The sequence below is a fragment of the Rhinoraja longicauda genome, chromosome 23 (assembly GCF_053455715.1).
Source record: "Rhinoraja longicauda isolate Sanriku21f chromosome 23, sRhiLon1.1, whole genome shotgun sequence".
NCBI classification, from domain to species: domain Eukaryota; kingdom Metazoa; phylum Chordata; class Chondrichthyes; order Rajiformes; family Arhynchobatidae; genus Rhinoraja; species Rhinoraja longicauda.
In genome coordinates, this window is record NC_135975.1 from 35,362,250 (window position 1) to 35,381,342 (window position 19,093).

The following is a 19,093-nucleotide window of genomic DNA, read 5'->3' on the forward strand; positions in this document are numbered from 1 at the left end:
AGAGAATAAGAGAGAGAGAGAATAAGAGAGAGAGAATAAGAGAGAGAGAATAAGAGAGAGAGAATAAGAGAAGAGAGAATAAGAGAGAGAGAATAAGAGAGAGAGAATAAGAGAGAGAGATAAGAGAGAGAGAATGAATGCAGTTGTTACTTGAAATTAGAGAAATCAGTTTCATGCCCCTGGTTTGTAATATGGCCAAGCTAGATACGAGGTTCTGTTCCTCCGATTTGCGTGTGGCCTCACACTGACTGTGGAGGAGGTCCAGGACAGAAAGGTCAGTGTGGGAATGGGTGGGGGAGTTAAAATGTTTGGCAATCAGGAGATCACATACCCCAAGGCGGACTGAACGGAAGTTAGGGTAGCCAACTTTCTCACTCACAAAGGGTGACGTCACCTCCCCCCGCGCCTCACGTGACCTCACCCAATCAGCGGCCATGTGCTCCCGCACCACCAATGGCGGCCGCCCGGGTAGGGAGGCGGGTTGCTATGCAACCTCCGTTATGCGGCGCCCGGGGCCACTGGGCCTACACTGTCCGGGCCTGCAACAGTCCCCAGGCCTACAGTGTCTGGGCCTACACTGTCCAGGCCTGCAACAGTCCCCGGGCCTACAGTGTCTGGGTCTACAGTGTCCAGGCCTACAGTGTCCAGGCCTACAGTGCCCGGGCCTACAGTGTCCGGCCCTACAGTGTCCGGCCCTACAGTGTTCGGCCCCACAGTGTCCAGGCCTACAACACCCCCCCAGGCCTAACACGGGACAAGGGCCGTCCCATACGGGACAAACCAATTTAGCCCAAAATACGGGATGTCCCGGCTAACACGGCAACCCTAGCGGAGGTGTTCAGCAAAATGATCGCCCAGCCTGCACTTGGTCTCGCCGATATATAGGATCAACTGTTTCAGTGCCATAAATTGAGGGAAAATAAAGGTAAACATGCACATACACATCAAGGGGATTATTTGGGCCTGGTTTAAAATGTTACCTGAAGATTGCACCTTGTAGTGCAACAGTCCCTTTGTATAACTTTGTCAGATGTCAACATTATACACAGGAGTCTGAAGCAGTAGTTGAAACTAAAAGTCCATTACTTAAAGGGGAAAGAGAATGCCTCAACAAACCTTTAACAATATATATAGAATCATAGAATCTTACAGCGTGGAAACAGGCTCTTCGGCCCAACTTGCCCACACCGGCCAACATGTTCCATCTACGCCAGTCCCACCTGCCTGCCTTTGGCCCATATCCCTCTAAGCCTGTCCTAGCCAAGTAACTTTGGAAAGAGTTTAAATAATATACTCAGTAGACTATCATTATAGCAATACCTGACAGCAATAAATTTGAGGCAATTACTACACTCAAATAATGGCTGGATAAATATTAATTTTATCGTAAACGATTCAGTTATATCTGTGCTATAAAAGATAATGTACAGAGGACAAATCTGAACATGTACCCACCAATGCCAGTGACCAACGCTAATTTAGTTTGGAGATACAACCCTTCGGCTCACCAGGTCCGGGCTGACCAGCGATCCTGCACACTAACACTATCCAACACACACTAGCGACAATGTTTACATTTACCAAGCCAATACCTGTACGTCTTTGGAGTGTGGGAGGACACCGAAGATCTCGGAGAAACTACACACAGGTCACGGGGAGAACGCACAAACTCCGTACAGACAGCACCCGTAGTCGGGATCGAACCCAGGCCTCTGGCGCTGCATTCGCTGTAAGGCAGCAACTCTACCGCTGCGCCACCGTGCTGCCCAATTTAGTCAGCATGTCATGGTTCTCCCACTGTCCTGATTCATCAATGTTGCTTCAGTTTGGATGAGAGAGGAAAGGAAGATGAATCACTCAATAACTATTTCATCATTCCTTGGGTTAATCATTAGAGCTGGTACAAAAGTCCAGAAGCCGGCTCGCACCATTGACCCAAATACAAAGTGTTGTCTCAATCTGAAGAAGGGTCTTAACGTAGAAGCATAGAAACATAGACAATAGGTGCAGGAGGAGGCCATTCAGCCCTGCAAGCCAGCACCGCCATTCACTGTGATCATGGCTGATCATCTACAATCAGTAACCCATAGACAATAGGTGCAGGAGGAGGCCATTCAGCCCTTCTACAGACTGCAGTTCCTTCCTACACATGCATTGTACTTAGTTTTACGTCGAGAGGCTTTGTGCAGGTGTGTCCAGCTGTGGGTGAAGATGCAACTTGCTGGCTGTATTAATGTCCTTGTGTCCCCAGTCTCCACAATGGGCACGGTGGCACAGTGTAGAGTTGCTGCCTCACAGCGCCAGAGACCCGGGTTCCATCCCGACTACGGGTGCTGTCTGTATGGAGTTTGTACGTTCTCCCCGTGACCTGCGTGGGTTTTCTCCGGGATCTTTGGTTTCCTCCCACACTCCAAAGACGTACAGATTTGAAGGCTAATTGGCTGGGTACAAATGTACAATTTGTCGCTAGTGTGTAGGATGGTGTTCGTGTGCGGGGATGGCTGGCCGGCGCTGAAGGGCCTGTTTCCGCGCTGTATCTCTGAACAACACTAAAGCTCTGCCTGGTGCACGCTCTTTGCCCACAGCCCATGGTGATGCACATGGCGTGTGTCACCCTAAGGATGACCATGGCCGAGAGCCTCATCGCTGCCACCATCAACGCTGCCCACGCACTCGGGCGGTCCACATCCCACGGCTCCCTGGAAGTGGGCAAGGAGGGCAACATCATCATCATTGATGCTCCCAGGTATGGCCACACGCAAGAGCCAAGCCCATTCAATTGTTATATACACCGATCAGCCAAAACATTATGACCACTGACAGGCGAAGTGAATAACATTGATCATCTTGTTACAATGGCACCTGCCATGGGGTGGGATGTATTGGGCAGCAAGTGAACAGTCAGTTCTTGAAGTTGATGTGTTGGATGCAGGAGAAATGGGCAGGAGTAAAGACCTGAGCGACTTTGACAGTGGTCCGAGGAGGGACAAACCACAAACCGGCGACAGACAGGGGTGCTGGGTACCCAAGGCTCATCGATGCGCGAGGGCAACGAAGGCTATCCCGTCTGGTCCGAACCGACAGAAGGTCGACTGTGGCACAAGTCACAGAAAGTTTTAATGGTGGTCACGGGAGGAATGTGTCACAATACACAGTGCATCGCACCCTGCTGCGTATGGGGCTGCACATGGAGGACCAACAGCATATTAGGCAGGTGGTCATAATGTTTTGGCTGATACCAACAACCAACCTATGAAGATAGACACAACATGTTGGAGTAACTCAGTGGGACAGGCAGTATCTCTGGAGGGAAGGAATGGGTTACATCACCCTGTCCTGCTGAAATACTCCAGCATTTTGTGGCCACCATGAAATTCACATTGCTGCCCACTTTACAAACCTGCAACTGCAATAACACACATTTAATATATAATTGTTATACGGCAATATATTGTTTATATGAAGTCATAAGTAATAGGAGCAAAATTAGGCCATTTGGCCCATCAAGTCTATTCCGCCATTCAATCAATCTATCTCTCCCTCCTAACCCAATTTTCCTACCTTCTCCCCGTAACCCCTGACACCAGTACTGATCAAGAATCTATCTATCTCTGCCTTATGTAGATTGTTATACAGTTGTTATTGTTATATGTATGTATTGTTATACTGTAAACCTGTAATATATATCTGTTATCAGATCTGATCATCCTAACACAACCAGAGAGCAGTCCTGAACTAGTATTTACCTCATTGATGTCTCTCAGACTATCTTTGAACCAACAACTGGCTTTATCTTACACTAAACATTATTCCCTTATCACGTCTCTCTATACTCTGTGAATGACTGGATTGTAATCATGTATTGTCTTTCTGCTGACTGGTTAACACGCAACAAAAGCTTTTCACTGTAACTCGGTACATGTGACAATAAACTAAACTGAAACTGAAATAAACATAAGTGCAATAAATTAATAACTAATACGTAGTAACCATAATAGTGCAAAAACCAAAGTCTGTATTGCAACCTAAGACACAGTCCATAGAAGACCGGATTGCTGAGGTTGGTGTGTGGGATGGAACTGTAGCTGCTAGTTTGCACTGAAGATAGACACAAAATGCTGGAGTAACTCAGCGGCTCATGCAGCATCTCTGGAGAAAAGGAATAGGTGACGTTTTGGGTCGAGACCCTTCTTCAGACTGAGAGTCAGGGGAGGGGGAAACTTGAGAAATTAGAGGCTTCATCAGTCTGAAGAAGGGTCTTGATCGGAAACATCACCTATTCTTTTTCCCCAGAGATGCTGCCTGACCCGCTGAGTTACTCCGGCATTTTGTGTCTACCTTCTGTTGCTGAGGTTTGTGTTGTGTCGTGTTCAAAGGTCTGATGATTGTTGGGAAGAAGCTGCTCTTGAACCTGGTAGTCACAGTTTTCAGGCTCATGTACCTTCTTCCTGATGGTAGTAGTGAAATGAGAGCATGGCCAGGAACGTAATGGACAGCTGATCCCTCCAACCTTTGCATTCATGGCATTACAATCACTGGTACTGTATGCTACGGTACTTTATTTGGCACATGTACCGAGGTACAGTGAAATACATTTGTATACAGTTCGGTACAGGTATCACTATACATAAGCACTTAGATAAGCATCTCAGATATACAGTACAAGTGTACAGTAGCAGTACACTGAGAAAGTATACAGACGAAATGTGTACGAAGGAACTGCAGGTGCTGGTTTAAACCGAAGGTAGGCGCAAAAAGCTGGAGTAACTCAGTGGGACAGGCAGCATCTCTGGAGAGAAGGAATGGGTGATGTTACGGGTCGAGACCCTTCATCAGAGTTTTACGCCATTTTCAAGTCCAGGTTAGAAAACATAGACATAGAAAATAGGTGCAGGACGAGGTCAGTAGTTCCTGAGGATTGGAGGGTAGCTAATGTAACCCCACTGTTTAAAAAGGGAGGGAGAGAGAAAACGGGGAATTATAGACCAGTTAGCCTAACATCGGTAGTGGGGAAAATGCTAGAGTCAGTTATTAAAGATGTGATAGCATCACATTTGGAAAGTGGTGAAATCATCGGACAAAGTCAGCATGGATTTACCAAAGGTAAATCATGTCTGACGAATCTTATAGAATTTTTCGAGGATGTAACTAGTAGAGTGGATAAGGGAGAACCAGTCGATGTGTTATATCTGGACTTTCAGAAGGCCTTCGACAAGGTCCCACATAGGAGATTGGTGTACAAACTTAAAGCACACGGTATTGAGGGTTCAGTGTTGAGGTGGATAGAAAATTGGTTGGCGGACAGGAAGCAAAGAGTAGGAATAAACGGGTCCTTTTCGGATGGCAGGCAGTGACTAGTGGGGTACCGCAAGGCTCAGTGCTAGGACCCCAGTTATTTACAGTGTATATTAATGATTTGGACGAGGGAATTGAATGCAACATCTCTAAGTTTGCGGATGACACGAAGCTGGGTGGCAGTGTTAGCTGCGAGGAGGATGCTAGGAGGCTGCAGAGTGACTTGGATAGATTAGGAGAGTGGGCAAATGCATGGCAGATGCAATATAATGTGGATAAATGTGAGGTTATCCACTTTGGTGGCAAGAACAGGAAAGCAGAGTATTACCTGAATGGTGACCGATTGGGAGAAGGGGAGATGCAACGTGACCTGGGTGTCATGGTGCACCAGTCATTGAAAGCAAGCATGCAGGTGCAGGAGGCAGTGAAGAAAGCGAATGGTATGTTGGCATTCATAGCAAGAGGATTTGAGTTTAGGAGCAGGGAGGTTCTGCTGCAGTTGTACAGGGCCTTGGTGAGACCGCACATGGAGTATTGTGTACAGTTTTGGTCTCCTAACCTGAGGAAAGACGTTCTTGCCTTAGAGGGAGTGCAGAGAAGGTTCACCAGATTGATCCCTGGGATGGCGGGACTTTCATATGAGGAAAGACTGGATAGACTGGGCTTGTACTCACTGGAATTTAGAAGGCTGAGGGGGGATCTTATAGAAACATATAAAATTCTTAAGGGGTTGGAGAGGCTAGATGCGGGAAAATTGTTCCCGATGTTGGGGGAGTCCAGAACCAGGGGTCACAGCTTAAGGATAAGGGGGAAGTCTTTTAGGACCGAGATGAGAAAACATTTCTTCACACAGAAAGTGGTGAGTCTGTGGAATTCTCTGCCACAGAAGGTAGTTGAGGCCAGTTCATTGGCTATATTTAAGAGGGAGTTAGATGTGGCCCTTTTTGCTAAAGTGATCAGGGGTATGGAGAGAAGGCAGGTACAGGCTACTGAGCTGGATGATCAGCCATGATCATATTGAATGGAGGTGCAGGCTCGAAGGGCCGAATGGCCTACTCCTGCACCTATTTTCTATGTTTCTATGTTTCTATTTGGCCCTTCGAGCCAGCACCGCCATTCATTGTGATCATGGCTGATCATCCACAATCAGTAACCTGTGCCTGCCTTCTCCCCATATCCCTTGATTCCACTAGCCTCTAGAGCTCTATCTAACTCTCTTTTAAATTCATCCAGTGAATTGGCCTCCACTGCCCTCTGTGGCAGAGAATTCCACAAATTCACAACTCTCTGGGTGAAAAAGTTTTTTCTCACCTCAGTTTTAAATGGCCTCCCCTTTATTCTTGGACTGTGGCCCCTGGTTGTTGTAAGTGCAGTCGCAGTTGTCCTTCATCATCAACAGCCTGCAGACATCAATTGGATGAGTGGAAAGAGCAGGTCAGAGGCTGGGAGCCTGGGACAAGTGGCTCACTCCTTGCTCTCCACCGTATACAAGGCATAAATCAGGAGTGAGGCAGGATACCCTCATTTGTGTGTCGATGCACGGTTCCAAAACTAATCAGCAAGCTCAGTGTTATTCAGGATAAAACTGCCCTTTGACTGGTGCCCATTGATCACCATATAACAACCCGGTTTTACACTTAGCTGCTCTGGAACAGAAGACCATGACCCTTCTCCTTATCTGTGCCCACCATGACTTTATAAAGAGTAGAAATGAACTGCACATGCTGGTTTACAAAAAAAGACACAAAAGTGCTGGAGTAACTCAGCAGGTCAGACATGGAACATGGATAGGTGATGTTGTGGGTCGGGACCCTTCTTCAAACTGATTGTAGGGTTAGGGATGAGAAACTAAGTCTGGAATAGAGGAGGGGCAGGACAAAGCTTGAAAGGTAATAGGTTGATACAGGTGAGGGGGAGGGGGGTTTCTTAGGCAGATAGTTGCACAAAGGGGGGGAAGACAGAAGAGATTGTTCTGTTGCGAATTGTGAAGCTAGAGGAAGGAATGTAGGTGGAAGGGGGGGGGGGAGGGAGAAAAAGGTACATCCAGGTGGAGCACTGGGGAGAGAGAAGGGGAGGGGAGAGAAGGGGGAGGTGTGGAGGGAAGAAAGGGGGGGGTTGTAGTTACCTAAAATTGGAGAATTCAATGTTTGTACCGAAGGTAGACACAAGATGCTGGAGTAACTCAACGGGCCAGGCAGTATCTCTGTGTCTACCTTCGATTTAGACCAGTATCTGCAGTTTTCTTTCCTACACATCTTGCTGCAAAATCTCCTCAAGGTATGTCTACTTTAAGAAGTTCTCCTCCTCTCTTCGATGAGAGTTTAGCAACATGCTCTCTCACTGTTCCCCCTCTGTGATTCCTCCTGCCCACCGACTCTACCACTCTCCACAGATGCTGCCTGACCCGCTGAGTTACTTCAGCACTCTGTGAAATGTTACCTATCAATGTTCTCCACAGATGCTGCCTGACCCGCTGAGTTACTCCAGCATCTTGTGTCTACCTTCGATTTAGACCAGCATCTGCAGTTTTCTTTCCTACTCAATGTTCATACCATCGTGTTGAAAGCTACCTAAGAGGTGCTTTTGCTCGAGTCTGTGTGTAGCTTTACTCTGGCAATAGGGAAGGCCCAGGACAGGAAGGTCAGCATGGGAATGGGAAGGGGAAGGGGTGACGGGTACTGGATAGGTCAGGTTTGGAGGGACAAGGGCCAGGCACAGGCTAATGCGACTAGCTCGATTAGGCAAATTGGTCAGTAGGGACGAGTTGGACTGAATGGCCAGTTTCTGTGCTGCATACATGTGTAGTAAATGCAGAAAGAATTTCACCGTGCACTTTCAGATGTGACAGGTAAAGCACCATTGAATTGTGACGTTCCAGAACCACGCTCTTGGAAGGATGTGTGTGATTCAGGTTGAGAGGATGCAGGGGACACTCACAAGGTCTCTCCAGTTACATCAATTAGACATTTCATTAAAGCTTACCTTAGTTTACTTTAGTTTAGTTTAGAGATAAAGCATGGAAACAGGACCTTCAGCCCACTGAGTCAGCACGGGGAGAACGTACAAACTCCGTACAGACGGCACCCGTAGTCGGGATGGAACCCGGGTCTCTGGCGCGGTAAGGCAGTAGCTCTACTGCTGCACCACCGTGCGGCCTTTAAGTGAAGTGTATTCCTTTCCAAAGCTTGTCCTAATATCCATTGCAAAAGCTGTCCTGTAGGCTGGCATGCAGCTTATGAAAACTGTTTACCATATCCCTGGATTTAACTTTATCTGCTTCTTTAAATGTTGCTGATGATATGATAAATCTGTGAATTTTTATTGTAATTTTTTTTCTTGTCTAGGTGATTTATTTAATACATTATTATTATTATTACTGTTATTATTATTATTATTATTATTATTGTTGTTGTTGTTGTTGTTATTGTTATTGTTATTGTTATTATTACTATTATTATTATTATTATTATTATTTATATACTGTTATTATCAAACTAAATTATATTCCTATTTGTAACAAGATCTTTAAGTTAACTTAACATTCCGAAATTAAAGATCTAAATAAGATCCTTTCCTATTAGAAGCCGCACACAAATGCCCTGACAAATGCTTTTCTCTTTTTAAAGGTGGGAGCATTTGATTTATCAGTTTGGAAATCATCGAGAGATAATCAAGTATGTCATTACCAAAGGAAAAGTTGCACACAAAAATTAAGTTGTTTCGGTTATTAATAATTCAGATCCTTGCCTGAACTCTGAACCATTCTGAAGGACTTCGATTATGAAATTGAACACCCATAATATTATCAGCCAAGTTCCATGTTTAAAATAGTCCTCGTACAAACCTGGACAAGAGAAGGCGATGAAGATTGATGACTTCAAGGATAATCAGTTATCATGTGAGAAATATCTTAATGACTGTTCATTGATTCTGATTTTGCCATATCTTTATGGGCGTGGTAATAATATCAAAATATCCCAGAAATAAATGCTCTCTGAGATAAATAAATGATCTGGTGGTCTGCTATGTGATTCTACGTGAAGGTCTTGTCTCGTGGACAGGTCAACGTTTGCTCTTGCCAATCATCTGTTGCCTGGCAGTATCTTCATGACCTTCTGCTAGTGTGAGACTCTGGCAGCTGGCTGCACCAAATACGTTGGTCGATGCTGGATTTAGTTTAGTTTAGTTTAGAGATACAGTGTGGAAATAGACCCACCGGGACCGTGCCAACCAGCGATCCCCGCACATTAACACTAACCTACACACACGAGGGACAATTTACATTTATACCAAGCCAATTAACCTACTAACCTGTACATCTTTGGAGCAAGGGAGGAAACCGAAGATCTCGGAGAAAACCCACGCGGTCACGGGGAGAACGTACAAACTCCGTACAGACAAGCACCCTTAGTCAGGATCGAACCTGGTTCTCTGACGCTGTAAGTGTTGTAAGGCAGCAACTCTACCACTGTGCCACCATGCTGCCCACTTGTTTTGGGTAATGGTAATGGGGCATTGAAGACAAGACCGAACTGGCTGGGAAGCCCAGCGGGATTATTTGCACTCGTATCCAACATAGTGATTGGAATGTGTACAGACACAAAATGTTGGAGTAAATCAGAGAGTCAGGCACTATCTCTGGAGAAAAGGAATAGGTGACGTTTCGGGTCGAGACCCTTCTTCAGGATGAGAGTCAGGTGAGAGGGAAACTATAGATATGAAAATGTACAAAGAACAAATGAATGAAAGGTATGAAAAGACCAAATCAAAGCCAGCAACGATGATCAAGGGACTGTGGAGCCCACAATGGTCCATTGTTGGTTGTGGAGAAGGTGATAACGAGTGGGTACAAGCAATGAAACTCAGCAGGACAACAGTGAAACTAGTACGACAACTAGGGTGGGGGAGGGGCGGAGAGAGAAGGGAAGCAAGGGTTACTGGAAGATGGAGAAAAACATTTTCATACCGCTGGGGTGTGAGCTGCCCAAGCGAAATGTGAGGTGCTGTTCCTCCAATTTGTGTTTGGCCTCACACTGACAGTGGAGGAGGCCCAGGACAGAAAGGTCAGTGTAGGAATGGGGAGTTAAAGTATTTGGCAACTGGGAGATCGTAGAGGCCTAGGCGGACTGAGTGATTGAATTGATTGACAGATACAGCACGGAAACAGGCCCGTTGGCCCTTTGAGACCACCTATTGACACTATGTTTGGGCTCATGTGCTTAGTGCTCCTGGTTTGAGATGGTTGCAATCTCTTCATGTACTCTGATCTATCATTGCTGAAGACAGCAACGGTCAAGGAATTTACGTTTCCTGAATATACCAAATTACTTTTGATGTTCAGAGTAGCTTCACAATGTGGACGATCAGGTCTGGAAGGTATTGTTCCTAGCATTGAGTCAAACATCCCCTAGCATTGAGTCAAACATCCCCTAGCATTGAGTCAAACATCCCCTAGCATTGAATGTGGAACATGCTGAGTCACAAGGGAAGAAAATATTAAGCAATACCATTTTATGCAACGAAGGGTCAATATTGAGCCATTTGATTAGTTCTTAATCTATGGTTCTTAATATGATTCTTAACTCTGTTGGTTTTAATATTTTTTGGAAAGACAGCATGGAATCAGGCCCTTCAGCCCACTGAGTCCATGCCGACCATCAACCCACCTGTTTGACACCAGTTTAGTTTAATTTAGTTTGGAGTTACAGCGCGGAAACAGGCCCTTCAGCCCACCGAGACTGTACAGACCAGCGATCCCCGCACATTAACACCATCCTACACCCACTAGGGACATTTTACATTGATACCAAGCCAATTAACCTGCAAACCTGTACGTCTTTGGAGTGCGGGAGGAAACCAGAGCTCCTGGAGAAAAACCACGCAGGTCACAGTGAGAACGCACAAACTCCGTACACACAGCACCCGTAGTCAGGATGGAACCCGGGCTTCTGGTGCTATCGGGCAGCAACTCTACCGCTGCGCCACCGGCCGATGTTATCCCACTTGCGCGTCCACTCCTTGTACACTGTAAGCAGTTTTACAGAGGCCAATTAACCTACAAATCCCTACTGTTTGGGATGTGGGAGGAAACCAGAGGACTAGGAGGAAACCAGTGCGATCACAGAGAGAACGTGCAAACTCCACACTGACAGCAGCTGAGATCAGGATCGAACCAAAGTCTCTGGCGCTGTGAGGCAGCACCTCTACCAGCTTTGTCTGCAAACTGTATTTCCTGAAATTAAGTTTGTAATCCTGTTCATTTTAAAATCCGAACTGAGAACCTGCTCCTGTTAATATTCTGGGGATTAAGATATGCAAATGAATGAAAATTGAGTTTAGAAGGATTAGGGGGGGACCTCATTGAAACGTACCGAATAGTGAGCGGCCTGGATAGAGTGGATGTGGAGAGGATGTTTCCACCAGTGGGAGAGTCTAGGACCAGAGGCCACAGCCTCAACATAAAAGGGTGTACCTTTAGAAAGGAGATGAGATGAGGAATTTCTTTAGTCAGTGGGTGGTAAATCTGTGGAATTCTTTGCCACAGACAGCTGTGGAGGCCAAGTCAGTGGATATATTAATGTTGGAGATTGACAGATTCTTGATTAGTACGGGTGTCAGGGGTTATGGGAGAAGGCAGGAGAATGGGGTTGAGAGGGAGAGATAGATCAGCCATGGCAGAATGGCATAGTAGATGGGCCGAATGGCCTAAGTTTGCTCCTAGAACATGATCATGAAAATATTCCATCAATTGTTAACTTTTATTCCTCCACCAACTAACAATCTGGTGTTCCTCCATGTTTATCTGTGGGTGGCTGGGATGTTGAAGAAGTGGTGGTGACTTAATGGGAATGGGACAGAGGGTGAAATATGTCAGATAAGTGCAGCTGGTTACTTGAAGATCAATGTGGACATGGTGGGAGGAGGATCTGTTTCTTTGCCGTGCAACTGTGGATTAGGTCAGGACTTGTTACCGTAATGCAGGAAGCTACAGGACACATGTGTCAGAGTTGGGGCGGGACGGAGAATTAAGACAGCAAGCGACACACAGCTGAAGGTTACCCCATGGATCACTACACTTGCCCCCGAACCAGTCATCCAACCGCCATTTGATTTCTCCGGTGTAATGGAGACCAACAAAGAAGGAGCCAGTTATGGTTGGGAGGGGGGGGGGGGGGGAATGGGCCTGTTGGAACCGCTATGGGTGCGGCACGGTGGCGCAGCGGTAGTGTTGCTGCCTCACAGCACTAGAGCCCCGAGTTCCAATCCCGACTACGGGTGCTGTCTGTACGGAGTTTGTACGTTCTCCCCGTGACCTGCGTGGGTTTTCTCCAGGTGCTCCGGTTTCCTCCCACACTCCAAAGACATACAGGTTTGTAGGCTAATTGGCTTCGGTAAAATTGTAAATTGTCCCTCGTGTGTGTAGGACAGTTTTAGTGCGTGGGGATCGCTGGTCGGCACCGACTCGGTGGGCTGAAGGGCCTGTTTCTCTAAACTAAACTTGCTGATATATTCCCTTTGACCCATCCACACCTCTCCCACTTTCACTGCAACCTAAAGGTGATCCCCTTTCTCCCTTTGCCAGTTCTAACGTTGGGTTAATGACTGAAATGTTAACGATTCCTCTTGCCACAGATGCTGCCTGACCTGCAAAGTATTCCCAGTATTATCAGGTTTTGTTCCAGATTTCAACCGTCCAGACAGGGTGGAAATGTCAAAAACTCGAGGGCAATGATCCCATGATAGTTTATATAGGAAAATAACTGCAGATGCTGGTACAAATCGAAGGTATCACAGAATGCTGGAGTAACTCAGCAGGTCAGGCAGCATCTCTGGAGAGAAGGAATGGGTGACATTTTGGGTCGAGACCCTTCTTCAGTCTGAAGAAGGGTCTTGACCCGAAACGTCACCCATTCCTTCTCTCCAGAGATGCTGCCTGACCCGCTGAGTTACTCCAGCATTCCATGATAGTTTATTGTCACCTGTACCTAGGAACAGTGAAACGCTTTGTGTTTGCGTACAACCTGGTAGAACCTTGTGGCATGTGACCTCACCTCGGCAGTACACAAGTGTCGCTACGTTTTGGCACCAACAAAGTTGCACAGTTACAAAGTTAGGGTGAGAGGGGCAAAGTTTAAAAGAGACGTGCAGGGCAAAGGTAAGTCTTGTTTTTCACACAGAGGGTGGTGGGTGCCTGGAACACACTGCCAGGGGTGGGGTTGGAGCCAGGTAAAGTAGTGGTGTTGCAGAGACTTTTACACAGGCACATGGAATGCAGGGAGTGGATAGATATGGATCATGTGCAAACAGATGTGATTCGTTTAACTTGGCATCATGTTTGGCAAAGACATCGTGGGCCAAAGATCCTGTTTCCAGTGCTGCACTATTTAGGTTTAGTTTAGTTTAAGAGATACAGCGCGGAGACAGGCCCTCTAGCCCACTGAGTCCGCGCCGACTAGCGATCCCTGCACATTGACACTATCCTACACACACTGGGGACAATTTACTGCAGCGGTAGAGTTGCTGCCTTACAGCGAATGCAGCGCCGGAGACCCGGGTTCGATCCTGACTACAGGTGCCGTCTGTACGGAGTTTGTACGTTCTCCCCGAGATCTTCGGTTTCCTCCTACACTCCAAAGACGTACAGGTGTGTAGGTTAATTGGCTTGGCAAATGTAAAAATTGTCCCTAGTGGGTGTAGGATAGTGTGAATGTGCGGGGATCGCTGGTCGGCGCGGACCCGGTGGGCTAAAGGGCCTGTTTCCGCGCTGTATCTCAAAACTAAACTAAACTAAACTACAAACCTGTATGTCTTTGGAGTGTGGGATGAAAATGGAGCTCCCTGAGAAAACCCACGCAGGTCATGGGGAGAACGTACAAACTCCGTACAGACAGCACCCGCAGTCAGGATCGTTTCCCGGTCTCCGGCGCTGTAAGGCAGCAACTCTACCGCTGCGCCACCTATTTGTACGTTCTACTTCCAGCATCTGTAGTTCTTAATTTTCAAGCAAGTAAGAACTGCATAATAATAAGACAAGGTAAGAGACGGAGGAGTAAGGTTTAAAATATTTATTATGAAAAATACTGAGTAATGTAATGGGCTATTATATTGCAGGGACCACACCTGTGACAATAAACCTGCAATGCAGCAAGCAAGGTCAAATCTCCAACAGGTCAGCCTGGGGAAGGATATATCTTCCAGTTACTGAGAGTTACTGAGAAGGATTATTGATCATTTTAATCACTTAAGCATGTCATTACATAATGATAATGTAATTCTGGCAATCTGAATCTGAATTACCTTTATTGTCATTCAAAATGAATTGAACGAAAATCATTTGCCACGCAGCCACGCAGTACAGAGTAAAAGACACAAGACACACAATTTTAACACAAACATCCATCACAGTGACTCCTCCAGACACCCCCTCACTGTGATGGAAGGCAAAAAAAATTCTTCTCTCTTCCCCCATGCTTCTCCCACGGACAGATAGTTCGACTTCTGCCGAGGCGACCGAGGCTCCCGATTTAACTGTACGTAACAATTAAAATGTCCATCAATCAACCTGTAACCATTATCTTTAAACACGGCAATGCACAGTTGTTTATAAACACGTGTCAGAGCTGTGTGGAGGTGCCAGGGCTGTGGGTGGTTTGGCAATCTGTGGTGCTATTTGTTCCGGGCTCGCTTGCAGGAGGATCCGGAGGACATGGTGAAAGCGGTCGGCGAGACGGGCCTTTCCTCGGGCAGGTTTGCCTGCCGGTACTTCTCGATGTAAGGATGTGCCACCTCCCACACCTGCGGAGAGAAGGAGGCCAGTCGTAAGGTCACAAGCGAGCAGAATTAGGCCATTCGCACCATCGTGTTTACTCCACCATTCAACCACGGCTGATCGAACTCTCCCTCCTAACCCCATTCTCCTGCCTTCTCACCTTAACCCCTGACACCCGCACCAATCAAGAATCGGTCTATCTCCACCTTAAACAAAATCCATTGACTTGTCCTCCGTAGCCTTCTGTGGCAAAGGATTCCACAGAAGACAGACATAAAGTGATGGAGTAACACAGCGGGTCAGGTGCATTGTGGTGTAGCCCAACCTATCACACTAGAGAGAAGGAATGGGCATGTTTCGGGTCGAGACCCTTCTTCAGATCATTCTTCACCCATTCCTTCTCTCCAGAGATACTGCCTGTCCCGCTGAGTTACTCCAGCATTTTGTGTCTATCCTCGGTTTAAACCAGCATCTGCAGTTCCTTCCCTACACATCAAGAATACCACAGATTCACCGAGCGCAGCAATCCAGCAGCAGGGCCGAGATATATCACCGCCATATCAGGTGGGTATCTCAGCCCGAGTGCCATCAACTGTGGATTCAGCCTTAAGTCACACTCCAACAAGTGAGGTTGACCTTTTTCCATACCCCTACACCGGCCCCATGGCAGAAGTGTCCATGTGACGGGGCTGCAAACTGGAAGTGTCCTGAGCTAATTCTGCCACCACCATCGTCTATTGTACAAGTGATGGCTCCCACTGACTGTCGCCGGAAGCTTGCGCCCTTTCCAGGACGGACAATGACAGTGATGTAACATTTGAAACACGGATGATGGACACGGAAGAAGAAGAACCCCTAGACTGTACAATTGTCCAGCAATTAGGCTAACTTATTAAAGGTAGCATTAAGGTCATTAGGAAAACAAAGTTCAGCGATTAGAGTAGATTAGACAGCAACAGGTAGTTAAATAGAACAAAGATAACAATATATGTGAGGATAAGCACGTTGTCGTGCAGTCGGTGGGCCGAAGGGCCTCTTTCCACAAAATCGGGCAGCGGTCGGGTTGCTGCCTCACAGCGCCAGAGACCCGGGTTCCATCCTGACTACGGGTGCTGTCTGTACGGAGTTTGTACGTTCTCCCCGTGACCTGCGTGGGTTTTCTCAAAGGAGTTGTTGTTTTCGGTAAGGATTGGGGTAACTACAGTCAGGTTAGTCCTGTATACATCAATAACTACTAGTCACAATCCCCAGTGAAGAACAGGATCTTGATGATTTGTTGTAACACCGTAGAACCTGTAACCATTGTAACGTGAATATGATATAATGCTGTGAGATCTCTGGGGTGGCAGAGCACTTCTGAGTTTTCTTAGGAATGCTCTCCAGTTTATACTGAAATAAACCAACTTGTTTGAGGAACTCATCTCTACTCTGTGAGATTTTGTTTTTGCCATCCCAAAGGGTCTCGACCGGAAACGTCACCTTTTCCTTCTCTCCCGAGATGCTGTACGACCCGCTGAGTTACTCCAGCATTGTGTGTCTACAGAAGTTGGGAGGTCTTGTTGCAGTTGTATAAGACGTTGGTGAGACCGCATTTAATATTGTGTTCATTTCTGGGCACCATGTTATAGGAAAGATATTGTCAAGCTAGAAAGGGTTCAGAGAAGATTTACGAGGATGTTGCCAGGACTAGAGGGTGTGGGCTATAGGGAGAGGTTAAGCAGGCTGGGACTCTATTCCTTGGAGCGCGTGGATAACAGGATGATCTTATAGAGGTGTACAAAATCATGAGAGGAATAGATCGGGTAGATGCAGAGTCTCTTGCCCAGAGTAGGGGAATCGAGGACCAGAGGACATAGGTTCAAGGTGAAGGGGGAAAGATTTAATAGGAATCTGAGAAGAATGGTGTGTGTATGGAATGAGCTGCCAGAGGAGGTAGTTGAGGCAGGGACTATCGCAATGTTTAAGAAACATTTAGACAGGTACATGGATAATGTAGATGGGACATGTTGGTCGGTGTGGGCATGTTGGGCCAATGGGCCTGTTTCCACACTCTATCACTATGACTCTATAACAAGACACAGAGTGCTGGAGTAACTCGGGCGGCACGGTGGCGCAGCGCTAGAATTGCTTCCTTACAGCGAATGCAGCGCCGGAGACCCAGGTTCAATCCTGACTACGGGTGCTGTCTGTACGGAGTTTGTACGTTCTCTCGGTGACCTGCGTGGGTTTTCTCCGAGATCTTGCGTTTCCTCCCACACTCCAAAGACGTGCAGGTTTGTAGGTTAATTGACTTGGTAAATGTAAAATTTGTCCCGGTGTGCGTAGGATAGTGTTAATGTGCGGGGATCGCTGGTCGGCGCGGACCCAGTGGGCCGAAAGGGCCTGTTTCCACGCTGTATCTCTAAACTAAGCTAAACTAAACTCAGCGGGTCAGGTGATCCGAGAGGCTTCATGCCTGAATCAAAGTGTGTTGTTAATGTCTGTATCCTGCATAAGCCCAGGGAAAGCAGCAACTTGCCTTCTGCTCCATCAACAACTGATGGACAACATTGATGTCCGGTGCCATGAAGCGATCTTTAATCCAAGGCCTGAAAAACAGGAACAAAACTTGAACCAACTTCCTGCAGCAGGAAGTAACTGCAGATGCCAGTTTACACCGAAGATAGACACAAAATGCTGGAGTACCCGAGCAGGTCAGGCAGCATCTCTGGAGAGAATAGTCAGGATTGACCTGGGTCTCTGGAGCTGCAAGGCAGCAACTCTACCGCTGCACCACCTATTACTGCTATATTCAGTGACTGCTTTCATTATAGAGTCATAGAGTGATACAGCGTGGAAACAGGCCCTTCGGCCCAACTTGCCCACACCGGCCAACATGTCCCATCTACACTAGTCCCACCTGCCCACGTTTGGTCCATATCCCTCCAAACTGTCCCATCCATGTACCTGTCTAACTGTTTCTTAAACGTTGGGATAGTCCTTGCCTCAACTACCTCCTCTGGCAGCTTGTTCCATACACCCACCACCCTCTGTGTGAAGTAATTGTTGTACCTTTATGCAGTAAAGCATAAAGACTACACATAAAGACCCCTTCTACAGTAAAGCAGTGCTTGAAATCCACTGGGTATGAAATATAGTTACTAATGATCACAACATAACCACCCATAGTCTTGTCAGGGTTGCCAACTGTCCCGTATTAGCCGGGACATCCCGTATTTTGGGCTAAATTAGTTTGTCCTGAACGGGACCCCCCCTGTCCCGTATTAGTAGGGTTGCCAACTTCCTCACTCCCAAATACGGGACAAAGGGTGACGTCAACGCCCCGCGCCCCACGTGACCTCACCCAGCCAGCGGCCACGTGCTCCCACTCCACCAATGGTGGCCGCCCGGGCCGGGAGGCGGGTTGCGTAGGGGATTGGAGTGCAGGGCGGTGACGTCACCTTGTCCCGTATTTGGGAGTGAGGAAGTTGGCAACCCTAAGTCAAGTGCAGGGTTCCTCGACTGTCTGCCTGTTGAAAGGTTAACGCATAGACAGTTGTGTGATTCTACAATGCAACCTGCTCTTAACGGAATACGTGCCTGTCCCACAGACAGAATGAAACATTGTACTCCTTGTAATCTCTGTTGCTTCAGTGAACTCTGTTTGTGCCTCAGGCAATTCTGCTGCTTCCTACTTGAACCAAAGGACTTTCTCTGTTATATATTAAGCGTACCTTATCTCTTGCTTAGTTTCTGACCCAAAACATCACTTTTAATTTAGTATAGAGATACAGCACGGAAACAGGCCCTTCGGCCCACCGAGTCTGCACTGACCAGCGATCCCCGCACACTAACACTAGCCTACACACTAGGATTCCTAAGGTTTTACGCATGATAAGGGCATTTATTCCCTTTTCTCCAGAGATGCTGCCTGAGCCGCTGAGTTACTCCAGCATTATGCATCTATCTAGAGTTAAACCATATGTGTGGAAAGGAACTGCCGATGCTGGTTTAAAACGAAGATAGACACAAAGTGCTGGAGTAACTCAG

General features: G+C 47.0%; 2 protein-coding genes across 3 annotated transcripts in view; one reads left to right on the forward strand and one right to left on the reverse strand.

Annotated features, from left to right (window-relative positions):
- amdhd1 (amidohydrolase domain containing 1) overlaps window positions 1-9,289 on the forward strand; it is a 31,026-nt gene extending 21,737 nt beyond the window's left edge. Inside the window, exons 7-8 of the mRNA XM_078420086.1 lie at window positions 2,586-2,746; window positions 8,922-9,289. Coding sequence (XP_078276212.1) covers window positions 2,586-2,746; window positions 8,922-9,009 — 249 coding nt within the window. The 3' untranslated portion in view covers window positions 9,010-9,289. The remainder of the gene's footprint in view (window positions 1-2,585; window positions 2,747-8,921) is intronic.
- A 5,056-nt stretch (window positions 9,290-14,345) lies between these two features.
- Window positions 14,346-19,093, reverse strand: part of LOC144605017 (histidine ammonia-lyase) — a 61,905-nt gene continuing 57,157 nt past the window's right edge. For both annotated transcript variants that reach the window (XM_078420051.1, XM_078420052.1), the window contains 2 exons: window positions 17,583-17,652; window positions 14,346-15,090 (listed from right to left, as the gene is read on the reverse strand). In XM_078420051.1, coding sequence (XP_078276177.1) covers window positions 14,962-15,090; window positions 17,583-17,652 — 199 coding nt within the window. In that variant the 3' untranslated portion in view covers window positions 14,346-14,961. The remainder of the gene's footprint in view (window positions 15,091-17,582; window positions 17,653-19,093) is intronic.